The sequence below is a fragment of the Zootoca vivipara genome, chromosome 7 (assembly GCF_965207765.1).
Source record: "Zootoca vivipara chromosome 7, rZooViv2.hap1.1, whole genome shotgun sequence".
Taxonomy (NCBI): Eukaryota; Metazoa; Chordata; class Lepidosauria; order Squamata; family Lacertidae; genus Zootoca; species Zootoca vivipara.
Window position 1 is genome coordinate 2,461,957 of NC_142590.1, and position 17,974 is coordinate 2,479,930.

At 44.4% G+C, this 17,974-nt stretch overlaps 1 protein-coding gene across 1 annotated transcript in view; it reads left to right on the plus strand.

Annotated features, from left to right (window-relative positions):
* NMNAT2 (nicotinamide nucleotide adenylyltransferase 2) overlaps window positions 1-17,974 on the plus strand; it is a 62,783-nt gene that overhangs the window by 38,741 nt on the left and 6,068 nt on the right. The window contains exons 4-10 of the mRNA XM_035123017.3: window positions 1,361-1,439; window positions 5,943-6,069; window positions 8,256-8,336; window positions 9,214-9,258; window positions 12,957-13,033; window positions 17,230-17,331; window positions 17,818-17,885. Coding sequence (XP_034978908.2) covers window positions 1,361-1,439; window positions 5,943-6,069; window positions 8,256-8,336; window positions 9,214-9,258; window positions 12,957-13,033; window positions 17,230-17,331; window positions 17,818-17,885 — 579 coding nt within the window. The remainder of the gene's footprint in view (window positions 1-1,360; window positions 1,440-5,942; window positions 6,070-8,255; window positions 8,337-9,213; window positions 9,259-12,956; window positions 13,034-17,229; window positions 17,332-17,817; window positions 17,886-17,974) is intronic.

Sequence of the window (17,974 nt, forward strand, 5' to 3'; positions counted from 1 at the left end):
ATGTCTCTACTGTCATTGCCTCTCATCTTCTCTCTTGCCTCTGAGTTCAGTTGGCTCCTCCCAGAGGTGGGAACATGTAGCATCTCTCTGGTAGTCTGGTTTGGTCCAAGGGCTTCCGGTTGCTGAACAGTATTCTTTGTGCCTCACCATTTCATTCTGTTTCATACTTGGTAAGAAGCTGGCTTTGGTTGACAGATATTACTCCTGTCAAGTAGCCTGTTAGCAGAACAGTCCTGTGCAGAGTCCGTCCTTCTACGTTCCAGCTTGCTGTCAGGTCTGCTCATCCACTTAGGAGTTGTCTTTCTGGAATGTGGTGCACCCACAGGAAGCATTTTATTCGCACCATTGGCTAATGTGCCTGGCAGGTGATGGGCAGAGCTGCAGTGTCAAGCCCCAAGTCATCTGCCCTTATTCATCTCTGAGCTGCAGTTAGCTGAAATTTGGGACACTTGCACAAAAGGATTATATGCAATTAATGGTATTAATTGCTGGGAATCCAGTGGTCCTTTTTGCTGCAATTAATTATTTTTAAGCCTGCATTTTGTTTTCATTAAGAACATTCTAAATATTTTGCTGTTAACTCATTTTTCATGAATTTAAAAATCATGAGATAAATTGATACCATTCATGTTGCATGCTGAAAGTCCTTTTTCTGTCAGAGGGAGAGAAAAGAAGGATAGATCCACATAAATATACACTAGTAAACATTAATATCATTGGCCGTGCTGTCTGAGACTGATGGGAATTGTATTTTAATGGATGGGATTAAAGGCTAATCACTCTGAACCTGGAAGGGTTGAATGCTGCAGGTCTAAGTAACTGGGAAATATATATATATTTCACAAAAGTGAAAGTTAAGGAATTTGAAAGCCAGGGCAGTAAAGCCCAAAACAAAGGCATAGATTCCTTCTAAGACTCCTTGGACTGTCACCCTCTGATTAATTACTTGACGGGAGTAGAGATGACACCTGAAATTTATGCTGTATTTAATAAACAGCAATAAATTGGAGAGTAGAGAAAACAATACAGCTGATTGATATATCCCTGTCTCCCCTGATACAGTTTTTAAAGTTAGTACGGCTGTGTGTGCATTAGATGAAAATGAAGCATTTTAACCACCATGAAGCCTTGCAGAAGTGGCCAAGCATTTCAGAAACTCCCAAAGCTACCCGAGTGTGGACCTAATCAATAATCTGGGTGGGAGACCAGTGGGAATCTCTCGGTCCAACTATAATAAATGAATATTTGTAAACGGACAAGCAGTTGATATATTTCCACTGTGGTACATTAAATTAAAATAACCAATTATCATGATTTGTGATTGTCAAGGCACCCTTTCTTTTCCTTTTCCTCCCTGTAGAGTGGACCCCTGGGAATGTTATCAGGATACTTGGCAGACCACCTGCAGTGTACTGGAACATCACCGGGATCTGATGAAAGTGAGTTGATTGCTAAAAAAGATAGTGGAGGCTGGGGGAACCGGGGCAGGCAGCTGAAGAGGTGAGGGGATTTGTTTTAAATATAGACTTAGGTATCGTGGCTTCACTTTCCATTTTTACTTTAATCACAAATTATTAGTACGTTGAGGTGTTCTTTGTCTGATGTAGATATCTAATTTCATTTCATTGCTGCTACTGCTGCAAGTTGAATGGATTCCTAGGCAATGTTACATAATTCTGCACAAACACAGAATGTTTCATTAGACATAAAAGTTCAGTACCCAGAGAATTTTAGCTTTCTTGTAAAAGAAAGAACTAAAGAGAAAGAAGGAAAGTTTCTAGCCCTTGGGCTTGAAAGCACTTGGGAATGCCTGGCAAAATTGTAGTATATTCAGTACTGGCCAAACAAGCAAACCCCGAAACCTTAGTACTTTCCTATATGTGTTCCCTATAAGCATTCAGCTGGCATAAATGCAGCTATATTGTATTGCAATGGTGGCAGTGAAGCCTCTGATCCTGAGTGGTTGAACCAGCATAGTTCCTTCCACATGTTCAGTTTGCCAGAAAACAAAGCCGTTTTAGTAAGTGAAGGAACAGTCTGGCTGGGATTAAGATGTTTACACAAAGGAGTTCTCAGTACTGGGAAGAAATGCCAGGGTATGCTAAAGTACAGGGTACCCAGAGGTAAGGAAGCTGAACTGATGATAAAGAGTAGAAAACGAAGTGACAAAAAAGAGCCCGAAGCAAGGGTAGCTGGTAGCTAAATTTCACACACATTTTTTACTAGACTGTTCTTACTGTCACTTGCAAAATGTCAGTGCTTATTATTTTGCATGCACTAGCAAAGTTGTGAGAGGCAGTTCCCAAAATTACCTTCTTCCAGCCAAATTGGGACACTTTGCAGGAATGCTTCATTACTGGGGGAAACCCAGCTCATATTAACAGTTTGGAAATAATGCCAATCCAATCCATGACTTAGCACAAACCAGCCAGGCAGCAGGTTCCCAGACTGAAGATAGTGACTGGCTTTCTTCAGCATCCTTCCCGTGTACTGCTGCTGCCGTGCTACCCAGGGCTGCACCATGGTTTGGCTTCATATTATATCCGTACCTCACACACCAGTGAGCAGTAAATCAAGAGCAAACATTGGTTACAGAGAGCTCATGGTTTGTCTGGAGTGAGATAAACCACAGGCTCAGGTGTGGATAGAAAGTTAGGCTAAATCTAGTCTTAGCTCTGAGTAACATGGCAGTAGCAGGACAGGGGAAGGAATACTGCAACATGACAGCAGTAGTCTGGGAACCTGGTCATGTGCACAATAAATCTCTCTCCCTCTTCTGGAAATTGTAGCTCTGTGAGGGAAATAGGTGTCTCCCAAAACTGCATGACTAAAGTGGTATGAAACTTCTCCTTAAAATACCCGGACCAACCACCCAGTGCCATTTCACATGCTTCCAACCAGTTCTTAATGACAAAGACTCTGCTCTGGTGTGCTGCTTTAGCTCTTAGAATTGATGCTGAAGAAAATAATTCTAAACACCTTTCTTCTGTTCATCGATCTAGTCCTGGCAAGGAAGTGGGGGAACGGGAGCAGGCAGCCAAGAATGCCAAGCCTAATGGAATGCACCAGAGAGGGAGAGGGCACCAAATGCAATGCTTCACCTGCCAGGAATCATTTATAAGGATGTTTTGAGCCATTTTCAAAATGGGCATCTGCTGCAATTGGAGCCTGTGCACCTATATATAAACAAATGCATTTGCTGTATAATCTTTGAGCACTTATAGATTGAGCACTGCACTGGGGGAAGGCAGTCTAGCGGCAAAAGGATTTGTTGTATTCAGATCACAGGTGAAATTTCTAAAAGCCAATTTCAAGTTGGCATTTTGCCCCAAATTGTTGACTTTTTATAATTGACTTCCTTTCCTTCTTACCTGTCCTTCAATAGAAGAAGCCCTATACATTTACCAACACTCCAGGAAATGTATGAAAAGGCTCCCACAACCAATGAGTGCAGCCTATTAACATCCATGAATCCTTATGGAAGAGCTTTGTCTAATCAGTGCTAGATTTACATATAAGCTAAACAAGCTAATGCTTAGGTCCCATGCTCTTGGGGGACCAAAAAATTAAAATAAAATAAAGGGGGGGGAACCTGGATGTACATTTCCAAAATATAATACAAAAAACAAATAAAATAAAACCTACATTAAGCAAAAGTGTTTGGTGTTGTGTAGGCTCCTATGATGTAACTAATATTATTAATATACTTCTTAATTGTATTTCACTATGAATATATTTCTTCTTAAGTATATTCAGTTCAACAATTACTTTGATAAAATACATATTTTGTTATGTGCAAGTGGCTTTAGATACCTATTGGGTCCATAAATTACCAAATAGCATATATTCAACACAAAAAACAGCGACAATTTATTGTTGACAAAGGACAGCTGGACATCTCAAGGGCCCCATTCCCTTCAGGAGCTTAGGGCCTCATCAAACCTAAATCCGTCCCTGTGTCTAATATATCCATTTCCTCTCCCTTAGTGTCAAAGGGCCAACCTAAGTCTGTCAACTGGGCCAACCTAAGGCATTTTGCTGCCCAACAACAGTGTGGTGCTGCCTGCTGTTCCCCCAATTCCACATACAGAAGTCAGGCAGGCTTACAGTTGAATCTTACTTCATTACTGGCAACGAGACAGCACACACACACACACACCCCAACGCCTGTGAGCAGCAGTCTAGCTTAGGGGGCAAAGGAGAGGCTTTCAGCACCTCACCTCACTTCCCCCCCACACACACCTGCTGCCTGAGATGACACCTAACTCTGCCTAATGGCTGCATCAATCTTCTCTTTGGAGAGCTGTGGTTTAGTCCTGAGATTCGGTAACACTGCCGGAGTGATTCATGCTCACTGCATGATGCTCGGGCGCCATACTGATCTTTGCATATTTTTTCCGGGTGAAGTTTTTACACTGTGTGACAGGCTTTTCAACACCACTGATGTTGGCAATTCATTTCTAAAGCAGTAGATTCACCTACCATTTTATATGCACAATGCCTTGTATCTTCTGTTTCTTCAACTACAAAAAGAAGGAAAGAAAGAATTGAGTACCCTCTGGTGGCCAAAAGAAAGACTGCTTACTTCAGAATGCATTTTTATATAAAAAAAATAATTTGGTTTAAGGATTTATTTATTAATTATTTTTTTACAGAGTAGCTGTGCTGATTTCAGTCATGAGTGATCAATACCTCCTTCCTTCCCCCTTTTCCCTTTTCCCTAGAATCTTCAGGGTCCATCAATGGGTCATAAATTTAACAAGCAAGATTGCCTACTTGGGAACTCCCAGCAGCAAAGGCTTAACTCAGGTATCCCCAAACTTCGGCCCTCCAGATGTTTTGGACTACAATTCCCATCATGCCTGACCACTGGTCCTGTTGGCTAGGGATAATGGGAGTTGTAGGCCAAAACATCTGGAAGGCCGCAGTTTGGGGATGCCTGGCTTAACTAATCTGTGTTAAACGGTCTTGAATATGGACTCTTCCTTAAGAAATGCCTTGATGTATCAAACCAACATCCACTTTGTTCAATGCTCTTTTTAAGAGTAGCAGAACTATGTGAATAATGCTTTACCACCCCTTCATTGGAGAGGATGTCAAAATCTCTGTACTTTGATCCTTCTCTGGTGGGAATGACCAAGAGCACATTTGGGTGGGAGGTGTACTTGAGATTCCTCCATTGCAGGGGGTTGGACTAGATGGCCCTTCATGGTTCCTTCCAACTCTACAATTCTATGATTCTATCATTGTATGAAGGATAGAAGGGTTTTGCAGGCACATGAGATATTTGGATAGGGATGGAGTGAGCATTCTAAGTTGAGGTGCTCAGATATGCAAGCACCCCTGCAAGGAGAACTGAAGGAGGCACAGGCCACCTCCAGCAGATCTCCCACCCTGACTTCCACCCCTTGGCAGTCTCTCTTCATCAAGGCTGGGCTGAGCTGAGCTGAGCTGCCTGCCCGCCTGCCTTTTGCAACCTGAGATTATGGGTCGCTGCTGCTGCTGTCAGTGGCAAGATCTTAGGCTGGAAATCCTGCAGCTCCAAAAAAGACTGGCGCAGAACAAAAAAGCAACCCAGTGCTGAAGACCCTCTTGCCACAAAGATCAAAGATCAATCAAATACCTTGATTGATGAGGTACTGTTTGCTGCCGCTATCCTTTCCCAAGAAATTGCAAGAGCCCTGGAACTGAAGAAAATGTTTTCAACAACCCAGATTCTTTTGAGCCAGACATGAGGCTGTTCCTCCACCCCTGCTTTTGGGTGGCCAAGGGGGGTGGACTTCGTCACGGGCAGGGTCTTGTCAGGAGAGCATTGGCATATTTTGCACGTCAAAAAAAAAAAAAAAAAAACTTGGTGAGTACAGCCAATAGACATCCCTAAGATTGCCGACGTATAAGCAATGAATGCATAAATACCAACTGACACTCTCCATTTCTTCTAGCGAGTGACTGGCTGCATCCTCTCCAACGTGAACACACCATCATTGACCCCAGTGATTGGGCAGCCTCAGAATGAGTCCCCACAGCCTATCTATCAGAACAGCAACCTCTCTAACAAGCCCACCACAGGTAGGTTCCAGCAGAAGGCAGCCAAGTTCTCTAAAGGAACTCCAATTTCTGGGGGAAACAGCAGGGCAAATGGGAAACCGCTCAGACTCATGCCTGGAAAGCTCTTGGATCTCTGCTTTCTAGGCACGGGACAAGCAAAGTGTGGACAAGCTCTCTTGGGTCACCTGCAGTTGCTCAAGACTAGTTGCATGCAGCTTTGAATCAGGGTCTAAAATTAGATTATTAATTAATGAAGGCTACAATGCTACACACACTTTATTGAGAAGTTAATTCTGTTGAATTTAGGACTTACCCATGAGTAAACATGGGGGCGCGGGTGGTGCTGTGGGTTAAACCACAGAGCCTAGGGCTTGCTGATCAGAAGGTTGGCGGTTTGAATCCCCGCGACAGGGTGAGCTCCCGTTGTCCGGTCCAAACTCCTGCCCACCTAGCAGTTCGAAAGCACATCAAAGTGCAAGTAGATAAATAGGTACCGCTACAGCGGGAAGGTAAATGGTGTTTCCGTGTGCTGCTCTGGTTCTCCAGAAGCGGCTTTGTCATGCTGGCCACATGACCTGGAAGCTGTAGGCCGGCTCCCTCGGCCAATAACACAAGATGAGCGCTGCAACCCCAGAGTCGGTCACGACTGGACCTAATGGTCAGGGGTCCCTTTACCTATGAGTAAACATGCATAGGATCAGACGCTACATTGCATGCAAATGTATGTAGAAAAGTCCCAGCATTTTTTATATATATATATGAAACAGGAGGCATAGGAGATTGGGGTTTTGTGTAACTGAGCAACAAGCTGGAGGGACGCTTAACTATTTCCCACCGGCCATTTTTCTGTTCCCCGGCTGCTTTCCACCCTGCAGAGTTCCAACTGCACAATCATCCATGTAGGCTTGTAGCTGGGATCCCAAGAACCTCAGAGAGGAATTTCTGAGAGCAATTTTGTTCCGGAAAAGGACTGGTGGAGAAAGGTGCATGGAAATGTGTCCTTTCAATGACTGGGCTCCCAGAGAAGAGGCACACTTGAAGGAGAAAACAAATAATTGTGTGCTCAGGTGGGATGCAAGTACCCCAAAATTGTTGGCTTTCTCATGTATTGGTGTATTATCTATGTCATAGCATACATGATCTTTTAAGGCACTTTGTATATATCACCCCAACCCTGTGATCAGGCAGTCTTCAGCATACTTCCTACATGACCAATACGTGGACAGTTGCCCATATCTCAATCCATGTCTGACATTCCCTTCTTGTAAACAGGCATTTCCCATTGATAACTTAATTGCCATCGTTTATGCTTCTCATTTTGCCTCAAGAGCTAGATGTTTGTTTTGCTCAGCCAGCTCATCCAGTAGCCGAAACCACATCATTTCCCTGTCATTTTCTGCTTACCTTCTCTCTCTGCAATTCAAGCCAAGAGGGCAATTCTCAATTAAAGGTATTTTATTTTATTTTATTTATTTTCAATACAGATCTTTTCTTTAGCTACATATACACATGCAGCCATTCCTCAGCTTGTGAAGGTTATTTGTCATTTCTTCATTTAAAAAAGAAAAAACACCTACTAGGTTTTAGTTCCGTATATCTTTATGTGAAGTATGTTGTTTGTTCATCAGCCTGGAATCCAGTGTGGAATTTATGTAGAAGTAACTTCTGCTTAAATCAGTGTAACTTGCTTTCAAGGAGAGGACTGGGTTGCAAAGTAGCAACATTCCATATCTGCAGTTACTCATGCTTAAATCTCATTTTGCTGTTCTTTACTCAAATGCAATAAGCATTTTTCACTCTATGATACAGGTCAAGGGAAGAAATGTGGTGATGAAAAGTTTGGCCAAAACCCTCAGAGACAAACAATGATTTCAAAGTTTTGAAAACGTGCAAAAAAACTGGTTGTTTCCAAAGGTGTGGTAAAGCCGTTGAATTGAAACATAGAAAAATTCATCCCAGTAGCACCTTAAAGACAAACTAAGTTTGTCATTGCTATGAGCTTTCATGTGCTACTGGAAGGAATTTTTCTATTTTATTTTTTTTTTGTTTCGACGGCAGACCAACATGGCCACCTACCTATAACTAGAACTGTTGAATTGAGGCAAATATTGTTTCCTTTGAATCACAAGGCTGCTGTTGCCCTGTATTAGCTGCTGAGCTCCCTCTCTCTCTCTCTCTCTCTCTCTCTCTCTCCTTGCCTTTTTCAGCAAAGTTTTTGGGGAAGGTGGGAGAAAGCCTTAGCAGGATTTGCTGTGTTCGTCCACCGATGGAGCGTTTCACCTTTGTGGGTATGTTCCAGAAATGCAGCTGCTTACAGCCAGTTAGAAGTTGTGACCTGCTATTGAGAAAAAAATATATTCTTGCCTGCCCCCCCCCCAATCAACATAGCAGTGAGCGAGTTTCCACCAAAGTGCAAACAGACGATAAGAGCCTTTTTGTGGTAAGAGCCTTATGCAATGCCTGTCCCAGCACATTCCTGATTTTAGGCTGGAGTTCTTTCCTGGAAGTCATACAACCTCTCCGAGTGCTTGAGCATCTGGTTGAAATTTCGCTCAAGATAGATGACATTCCCTTTATTTGCTTCAGAAACATTCGAACAAATCAGAAGTTACTCTAAACAACCTTGCTTTAATTAAGGTTGTTCTAAACAAACTTGCTGGGTGGCGCTGTGGGTTAAACCACTGAGCCTAGGGCTTGCTGATCAGAAGGTTGGCGGTTCGAATCCCCACGACAGGGTGAGCTCCCGTTGCTCAGTCCCAGCTCCTGCCAACCTAGCAGTTCGAAAGCACGTCAAAGTGCAAGTAGATAAATAGGTACCACTCCAGCGGGAAGGTAAACGGCGTTTCTGTGTGCTGCTCTGGTTTGCCAGAAGCGGCTTTGTCGCTGGCCACATGACCTGGAAGCTGTGGCTCCCTCAGCCAATAACACAAGATGAGCGCCGCAACCCCAGAGTCAGTCTTTAGTTGAGATTCCTGCATTGCAGGGGGTTGGACTAGATGACCCTTGGGCCCCTTCCAGCTCTATGATTCTATGATTCTAATCAGTGTTCTGAATTCACGGACAGAATCTCTCTTTCCAGCAGGTTCTTCCCTGCTTGCTGGTCTTCTGTGAAATCTTAACCCTGACATATATTTTTTTACTCTTCTTTTGTTCGTGTTTCTCTAGATGAAAATGCAAATTTGGGAACAGTGATGAGATATGAAGAGATTGGTAAGTAAACATTATCCATGGGCAAAAGTGGGTACCGTTTCCAAGTGTGGGGGGTTCTTCTCTTCAAGGTTTCATACAGCCAAACCAAGTGATAGAGATACTGAAGGATCAAACTGCTTGTGGTATGAGAATAGAAATGGGGGATAAATTTCTTCCATTCCCACTTGAATGTGGGCTTTTCTAATTTCCACTTAATCTTCAAATTCCAGAGTTCTTTCATTTTTTCAATGCAGTTCTTTATTTAAATAATGTGTACAAAATGCCCATTTTTGTAGAAATAATGTACAAAAAATGCACATATTAGTCGAAATGATGTACAAAAAATGCATCAGGCATGGTTCACCATCAGGCACAAGGGCTTCTGCTTGTGAAATGGGACTTTCCCCACCTCCCCCCCTGGAGCCCCCCCCAAAAAAAAAATGGCTCAGAAAGGGGCTGGAAAGAACCCCTAGAGAAGTGCCCAGGGGAGAGGAGGGGGTCTTGTTCCTCCTGGCAAGCTGATAGGCTATCACCATCAGAACTTCTATTACACAGCGTTGAATTCCACCCATTATATTGGGTGGAAATAAAAAAGGGTCCTCCTTGAATACAAAATTAACTGTGTACCGCTGAACTTATACAGTGGCACCTCTGGTTACAAACCTAATTCATTCCGGAGGTCCGTTCTTAACCTGAAACTGTTCTTAACCTTGAAGCACCACTTTAGCTAATGGGGCCTCCTGCTGCCGCCGCGCCGCTGGAGCACAATTTCTGTTCTCATCCTGAAGCAAAGTTCTTAACCCGAGGTACTATTTCTGGGTTAGCGGAGTTTGTAGCCTGAAGCGTTTGTAACCTGAAGCATTTTGTAACCTGAGGTACCACTGTACATTGGATAAAATTATTATTATTTATTAAATTTCTATATCACCCATCATCTGAAGATCACAGGGCAGTTTACAATGTAAAAACACAAAAAACACATACCATAATAACAAACAAAAACAATACACCCCCCTCCACACACACACACTGTTTAAAAGGCCATAGATTGTTTAATTACCTAAAGGCCTGAGAGAAGCAGAACGTTTTTGCCTGGTGCTGAAAGATATGTCACCAAGGGAGCAGATGAGCCTCGGAGAAGCCAAATTGGTAAGAGAATTCACATCAGGTTATTCAGCACAGGAACACCAAGTGCAAGACAAGTGGTGATGGGTGTAATTCTGCAAGCCAACCCTGCCATTAGTAAGACTGAAACAGAGTGCAGTAACTGTTCTCGCCAGCCACCTTTCCCCCGAGTCCCCTAAGATAGACTGCTGTCCTGTGTCAGTGTTGAAGTCAGATTCAACTGCTGGTCCAATCAGATTCTGTCTATAGAATTGGGGGTGGAATCTTGTCCCTCAGGCATCAAAATATCTTGGGCTGGCCTTCTGCTGCTGATATGCACAGAATGGTCTGCAGAATGTGCATTGACAATCCCAGATTAATTTCATGAATGACTGAAAATAAATGTGCATTCCCCTATTTTTTGAACAAATACCAGGGAATGCTTGGTAATTGCATTAAAATGACTGACAACATACATGGGTATAGCTCTTGAGTTTTGAACTGTTCACAAAATTTGGCATTGATTCCTAATAGCTACAGGTTGCCATAGATATCCCACAGAGATATAATTTGAAAGACCCAGAGTGACAGGAGTCTTAAGTCTTATTGTTTTGCTCTGGTGGCTAAATTGGCAACTTGGAGGGAGAAATTTCTGTTCTCATCAAGCCCTGGAAGATTAAGGGTTACATTTGCTTTAAATTCCAATGATTGTTTTTACATGATCATGCAGTTCGGGGCCTGGGAACAGATATAATCAGAATCATGCTGATTTAGTCAAAGAAGCGAAAACTCATTATTAAGTACTGGATACTTTGTGCAAAAATCAAACAAAATCAGATGTGGCTTGGATTATAGGACAATCCCACAGGAGTCCCTGGTTAAGTAGTGGCTAATTTTGATTCTTCATTATTTTCAGATAATGGATATGGTAGTTTCAATAACTCATGGTCTCAAAGCACTTTGTAAACAGTTATCCTTTAGTTTTAAATAATTTTAGTAGACAATTATACAAAATGGATATTGCAGTTTTTAACAGCAAAGAATGCTACACAGAAAAACTCTTGCATGTTTTATCAATTTGAAGCTGTAGGGAATGTTTCAGGAAATAAGTTGCTCTCTTGAGCTGAGGTGAACTTTCAGTAGGAATACTTCATTTGTTCCATAAATGGACCTGGAAATAATTTCTGTCCAAGCAAAACACATCCTGCCAGAAGTGGGCAACATGCCAGCCGGCTTTGCCAAATACTTGCTCCCTCCATCACTCCAGAAGTAGTTCACAAATTGGTCCAAGAGACAGATATGGCAACACTGTGTTCATCCGAGACATTTTTACATGTATGCAATTCTGGGCACCACATTTCAAGAAGGATACTGACAAGCTGGAACGTGTCCAGAAGAGGGCAAGCAAAATGGTCAAAGGCCTGGAAATGATGCCTTATGAGGAACGGCTTAGGGAGCTGGGTATGTTTAGCCTGGAGAAGAGAAGGTTAAGGGGTAATATGATAACCATGTTCAAATATATAAAATATATAAAAAAGGATGTCATATAGAAGAGGGTGAAAGGTTGTTTTCTGCTGCTCCAGAGAAGCGGACACGGAGCAATGGATTCAAACTACAATACAGAAGATTCCACCTAAACATTCGGAAGAACTTCCTGACAGTAAGAGCTGTTCGGCAGTGGAATTTGCTGCCAAGGAGTGTGGTGGAATCTCCTTCTTTGGAGGTCTTTAAATAGAGGCTGGACAGCCATATGTCAGGAATGATTTGATGGTGTTTCCTGCTTGGCAGGGGGTTGGACTGGATGGCCCTTGTGGTCTCTTCCAACTCTATGATTCTATGATTCTATTCTATGAGTAGTAGATACCGTATTTTTCGGAACATAACACACGTCTAGTTTTTTGAGGAGACAACAAGAAAAATAAATTTCCCCTGGTTTTCCTCCTCTAAAAGGCTGGGAGGGGGGCGCTGGAGGCGGAGCGAAGGAGGTAGTGGGGGTTGGCGGGGAAGAACGCGCAGCATCCCTCCGCTGCCCCCCACTTCTCGCTGAACGCAGCGGAGGCGGGGGGCTGATATGGTATGTGAGGTGCCCCCCAATATTTTATTCAAGTTGGAAGAGGGAGGGAAGGAAGGGGTGAGAGAGGGGGAGAGAGAGAGAGAGAGAGAGAGAGAGAGAGAGAGAGAGAAAGAAAGAAAGAAAGAAAGAAAGAAAGAAAGAAAGAAAGAAAGAGGAAGGAAGGATGGATGGATGGAAACTGGAAGGAGGGGCAGAAGGGGCTCCCTTCCGTCTCTCCTCTCACCTCACCCACTGTCACGGAAGCAGCCCAAGAACCGGTTTCCCACTGCGTGTGGCTCTGACTCTTGCAGGGCTCTGGCTCTGGCATTCACTCCATAACATGCAGCGACTTTTTCTGTTCCGTTTTAGGAGGGCGAAAGTGTGGGTTATGGTCCGAAAAAGACGGTAACTTGCAAGCAATAGCCCACTTCTGAAAACAGAATCCAAGCACAGCTTTGTGTCGAAGCCTCTTTTTTGTTCCCTTCTTCAGGCAGGCACCTCTCTCTCCCTTTCCAGGCCTTTGAGTCTGTGTATCTGAATATCTGTGTCCCTTTTTCTCCAGAGCTTCGAATCTTGCTGCTGTGTGGAAGTGACTTGCTGGAGTCCTTCTGCATTCCAGGCCTATGGAATGAAGCTGACGTGAGTTGTTACTGAAGCTGTGCTCTGTTGTTATTGTGGGGTTTTCTCCCCGCTGCCGGCCTTTTGATCATTCACTTCCTTCATTTTCACACCATGGGGTCACGAAGAGTCGGATGCGACTAAACGACTAAACAACAACAAAGTGGCCATTCATTCATCATAATGTTCTCACCGAGGATTCTTGCTTTTAGTTTCTTAGGCGGTGGGAAATCACAGACCATATGTTTGCTTCTACCTTTCATTTCAGTGTGCATGACATCTCCATGGCTAGCACCAACAAAGGCAGAGGGGCTGAATGCAAAGGGGATACGAATGCAAGGGGGATACTCCTCTTTGACAGCTTGTCTTGCAAACAAGGGTGCCGCTTCAAATCTCACTGGAGTTGTGCAGGTCATGAATCTCATTAAATGGCAAGCACACAGCACCTGCTGCCTCGTAGCACAGGAAGCCATCTTTACTCAGATTTATTGTTCATTCTGAACCATCTCCAAACATGGCACAGAGGAAGACGGGGGGGGGGGGGGCAGGCATGTGATGTCCTAGTCCCAAGAAGGTTGCGGTCTAAGGATAATCAGTTTTGCTTTATGCACCATTCCAAGGACTCTTCTCTCTTCATCTTGGAGTTCTTTCACAGTGTGAGACTAGGTGGTTCTGCCACTCAGAAAGGGTGTTGATCGCAAGAGAATACATGTGGGTGATTTTTTGAAAGGCTCCATCCCAAACTGCTGCATTAAAAAAGAGACGTTCACATACTTTTAGCCCTAAATTTAGCCTATGGGCCAAGAGAGCCTTACAGACCCTAATATGGCTAGAAATGTTTCCATGACACTGCAAGAAATAAGGATTATTTAAAAACTGAAGTCAGCCTGTTGCTGCAAGCTTAATAATAGCAGCAGAACCCTCATGCTTCACACCTGAGACCCTCAGGTATAGGGCGGTATATAAATTCAACAACAACAACAACATTGCACTAATTGGAAATGAAGCTGTGTGAGAGCCCCAAAACTTTCCCAGGCGCAAAAGTGGGGTCTCATGTGACCACCCTAATAGCATCATGAGCATAAATACACAATAAAAAGGGAGTCTGGAGGAATGCTCAGTTGCACAGGCCAACCCAACACATCTTGCCAGGACAGCAAATGCTGTCATTCCCCACCCCCACCCCCCAGTCAAAATGCATAACACCCAAAGTTAGCAAGTTGTTAGGGGCACCAGTCATGAAATCTGTAAGCCCCTCTCACTGGCAACAGCAATGCTGTTGGCATCCATTTGTGCACCTCCAGAGGTGAAGTCCGACCGCTGCACCCAAGTGACCTCCCTGGGGCGCAAGCTTGGGCAGTGTGTATGGTGGGTTGCCCAAATTAGCCTCTCTGATGGGGGCCAACGGAAAGCGGAGCAATACGTTGGGCACCAGTCTGGCTGACAGGAGTTTCCAGAAGGAGGCGTACAAGACCTGCCAACCCCATCTGCCCCTCTGCAACACTGCAGAAACCACCTTCTTGACTGTTGGACCCCCACTTGGCCCTGTCTGTCTTCACATGCAGGGGAAGTTGCTAACACACCAAGGGTTTGAGGTGGGTTTGAGACCCATCGTCTATCCTCAGCTGTGTCCACAGTTGCATGCTGACAGTTTCTAGGAGCCACGCAGGTGAGATCTGAGGGCAGGGTGGGGATCAAAGGTGAACAAACAACCCCAGAAGGAGCACGATGTGTCCCCCACCAGAGGTACTACCTCTGATTTTTGACACCTAAAATCAGATGCTGCTTGGAAGGACAAATAATAAGAACAAGAGAGGATCTGTGAAAAGTCACAGGAGACCATAGTTAGTGTGCCAACTTCAAAGCCAGAGAGAGAGAAGGAAATCCCCACTTCCTTTTAAGTTCTTTAAATTAGTGTTATTTCCCCCTTTCATTACACTTCTTTTGATAAGCAAAGAGCAGGTTGTGGGGGCAGTAGAGGACATTGGACCCAGAGGATGGATGCATTCCAGGCTAAGTCCAGTCCCTTCCCATCTTCAGTCCCTTTCGCTGCCCCAGTGAGATAACGGCCAGGAGTGGCTTGAGGGCATTGAGCAGGCAGGGTCCAGGTGGAGCACAACGTTTTGGGCTGCGGTGACTTGCTGGGGAGTGGGGAGGTGGCTGTCCCCTGCACATGGGGGTTTTCATCATTGGCAACCCCCTTTTCTTTTCCTATCCTGACTGAGCCCCCATTTTTAGCCCCTTCCCCTTGCATGCAAACACCCTACGAGATGGACAGAGAGATGCCACTGCTCTTTGTCTTCTTAGGTCTCCCTCTCCCTTTCGCACATGCAAATACCTCGCAGCCTGCTATGCTAGGAAGCAAAGGAAGTAGGAGGCTTGTATCAGTGGAGGACAGAGGTTTCCCAGGATTGGAAGACAAAGAGAGCAAAGATTGAAACCCATGAGGCAAAGCAGGCATGGTTTCTCTTAGAGGAGTGTCTGAAGACAGGAAGCAAGATTAAAGCTCAGGGATAAGCCTGTTAAAGTGCAAAGGGGAAAGAGTCCCTCCTCTTTTTCAGAAAAACTCCATTTCCTTAAGGAAATTCTGTTCACTTGCCTTGCTGTTCTATTTTTTTTGGAAACAGGTTATAGACCAGGGTTACCTCTAGCATTAATGTGACAATCAAAGTTATTCCTTCCTCTTTCCAACTTTACTTATCCAGTCTGTGACTGGATAAAGCAGAACCTGAATTTGGGCTGTGCTTTTTTTCCTTAAAAAAGTGTTTAGGAGTATGTAATAAACAAAATAAAATTCTTATAACAAGTGCTTTCATTTCCCTACTCGTATTGAAATACTGCCCCTCAATGAGGCCACACTTAGATTCACAAAATGTTTAGGGGCATGTGTATCCCTGCGTCCCCCAGAATAAAAGCACTGCACCCACTGTACATATTGCCTGTCACCCTGTAATTTCACACATCATGCTGTAACAGTGTCTGTTGTTGAGTAGTGTAACACCAGTGCTTTCTCTTCTGAGTGCTGCCTTTAGTATATAAAAGCCAGGATTGTGTGGCGATACCCCGACCCTCCCCGGAGAATAAAGACCCTAAACAGGACACAGTGATTAAGGTTAATGGGCTTAAATTGGCCACAACTTTATTGATTACGGATTGTGGAGAGGTATTGGCATTAGGCATTGGATCTAACCGACTATACCCGACTCCAGCCTGCTGTGCTGGCAGTCTAAGAAGGGTTAACCACCGTTGGGTGAGTCCTACGATGCGGATCCACTAGGAGCTCACCCTGGGGCCACCGGTAAGGGCGTGCCTAGGGCCCTCACCTTCCAGGGCTTCGGACTTGGCCACGCTCCCAGACTCCTTAAGGAAGTACCCCTCAGCATTTTGGGGGGAGGTGATGGCAGCAACCTCCCCCCCCCCCACCAGAGACCATTTGAGATAATCCAATGCCTAACTGCCAAAACCAAAGTTGTGACGAATTGCTACGAGGTAGGCGAAAACCACAAGGCCAGAGCCAATTTGCCAGGTGGAAAAAGTCCTACCAGGCCCCTCAATGGCGACCAACCGAAGTCCATAGCAAGGCCAACAGAGGGGCCTGCCTAAAGGGAGGGTGGGCGGGTGAAAATCCTAAGGCGGCTGGGGGCGGAAGCAAAGAGGCCGAGCCCCGGCCGCACGCCCTCTTTTGAAGGCGCAAGCCACGCCCCGGTGCGCCCGGATTGGACGCCGTGGGGGTGACGCGTCCGGGGCCGACCTGTGGCAGGAGGGATGGCATCCATCCCCCTGCCACGTGAGAGGGTTGTGGACACCCGCAACCTCCCTCTCCAGCGACGCCGGAAGGGCCTTTTTCACACTGAAGTCTCACACGCCCCTGGCAAAGGATGGGCGGAGGTTATGCTGATTGCTGATTAATTTCTTTTATGAATCACTTCCTATGAAGCATCCCAAAGTGATGTCAAAATACAATAAAAACACATTTAAAACAGTTGCATATATAAAAGCAATTTCAAATCCAGTACACTGACTGGAATTTGTTAAAAAAAACGCAATTAGAAGGTTTGTTGAAAGAGGGAAGTCTTCAACAAGTGCTGAAAATGCAATAGAGATGGTGCTTGTCTCTAATTGCAAATCAGGGACCCAAGCGATTATTCAAGTTTTCAGGAATATAAACATGAACCCACTCCACAGTTGTAATGCATGTCCCTTTTGCTTCACAACAGATGGAGGTGATAGTTGGGGACTTTGGCATTGTTGTTGTGCCACGAGATGGAACAGACACAGACCGGGTCATGAACCATTCCTCAATACTCCGAAAGTACAAAGTAAGTCCTTTTGCAAAAATGCATTGATAAATCAATGTTTTTCCAGGAGTTCATTATACCTCTCCTGTAATATTCCTTTTTTACTTGCCTTCATTGACTGAAGCCTACTTGCCTTTCTGTCTCATCTGGGACATCTCTTGAGTCAGACTACTGATTAAGCAGTGTGAGCTCCCTTCAGCTATGCCAATTCCTGGAAGCACCTCTAGTTTTAACAGTCAAGTGTGAGAATTGCCTGCCCTGAGTTAGCCCAGCAAGAAGAACTAAAGTGAATTTGCTAAGGATACCTTTTAACTTTTGTCTCCTGCCTCAGCACAATTTGCTTCTTAATTTAAAATGCTCCTTATTTAAAATAATTTCTACTGTGAGGATGCCAAAATGGAATATGCCTTCATGCTCACCTCAGACAGAGGCAAACATTTTAGGGCAGAGCATCACCTGATCATCTTATGGGAAAGGGTTAATTTTTTTTCTATGCTTCCTCCACAGAACAATATCCTGGTTGTGAAAGATGATGTGAATCACCCCATGGCCATTGTCAGTTCAACTAAGAGCAGGTGCGTCAAGTAAGGGACTGTGGGTAGCGGAAGGGCAAAAATGTTGGTCAAACTGTTGGGAGTCTTTTGGTTTTTGCCAACAAATATTT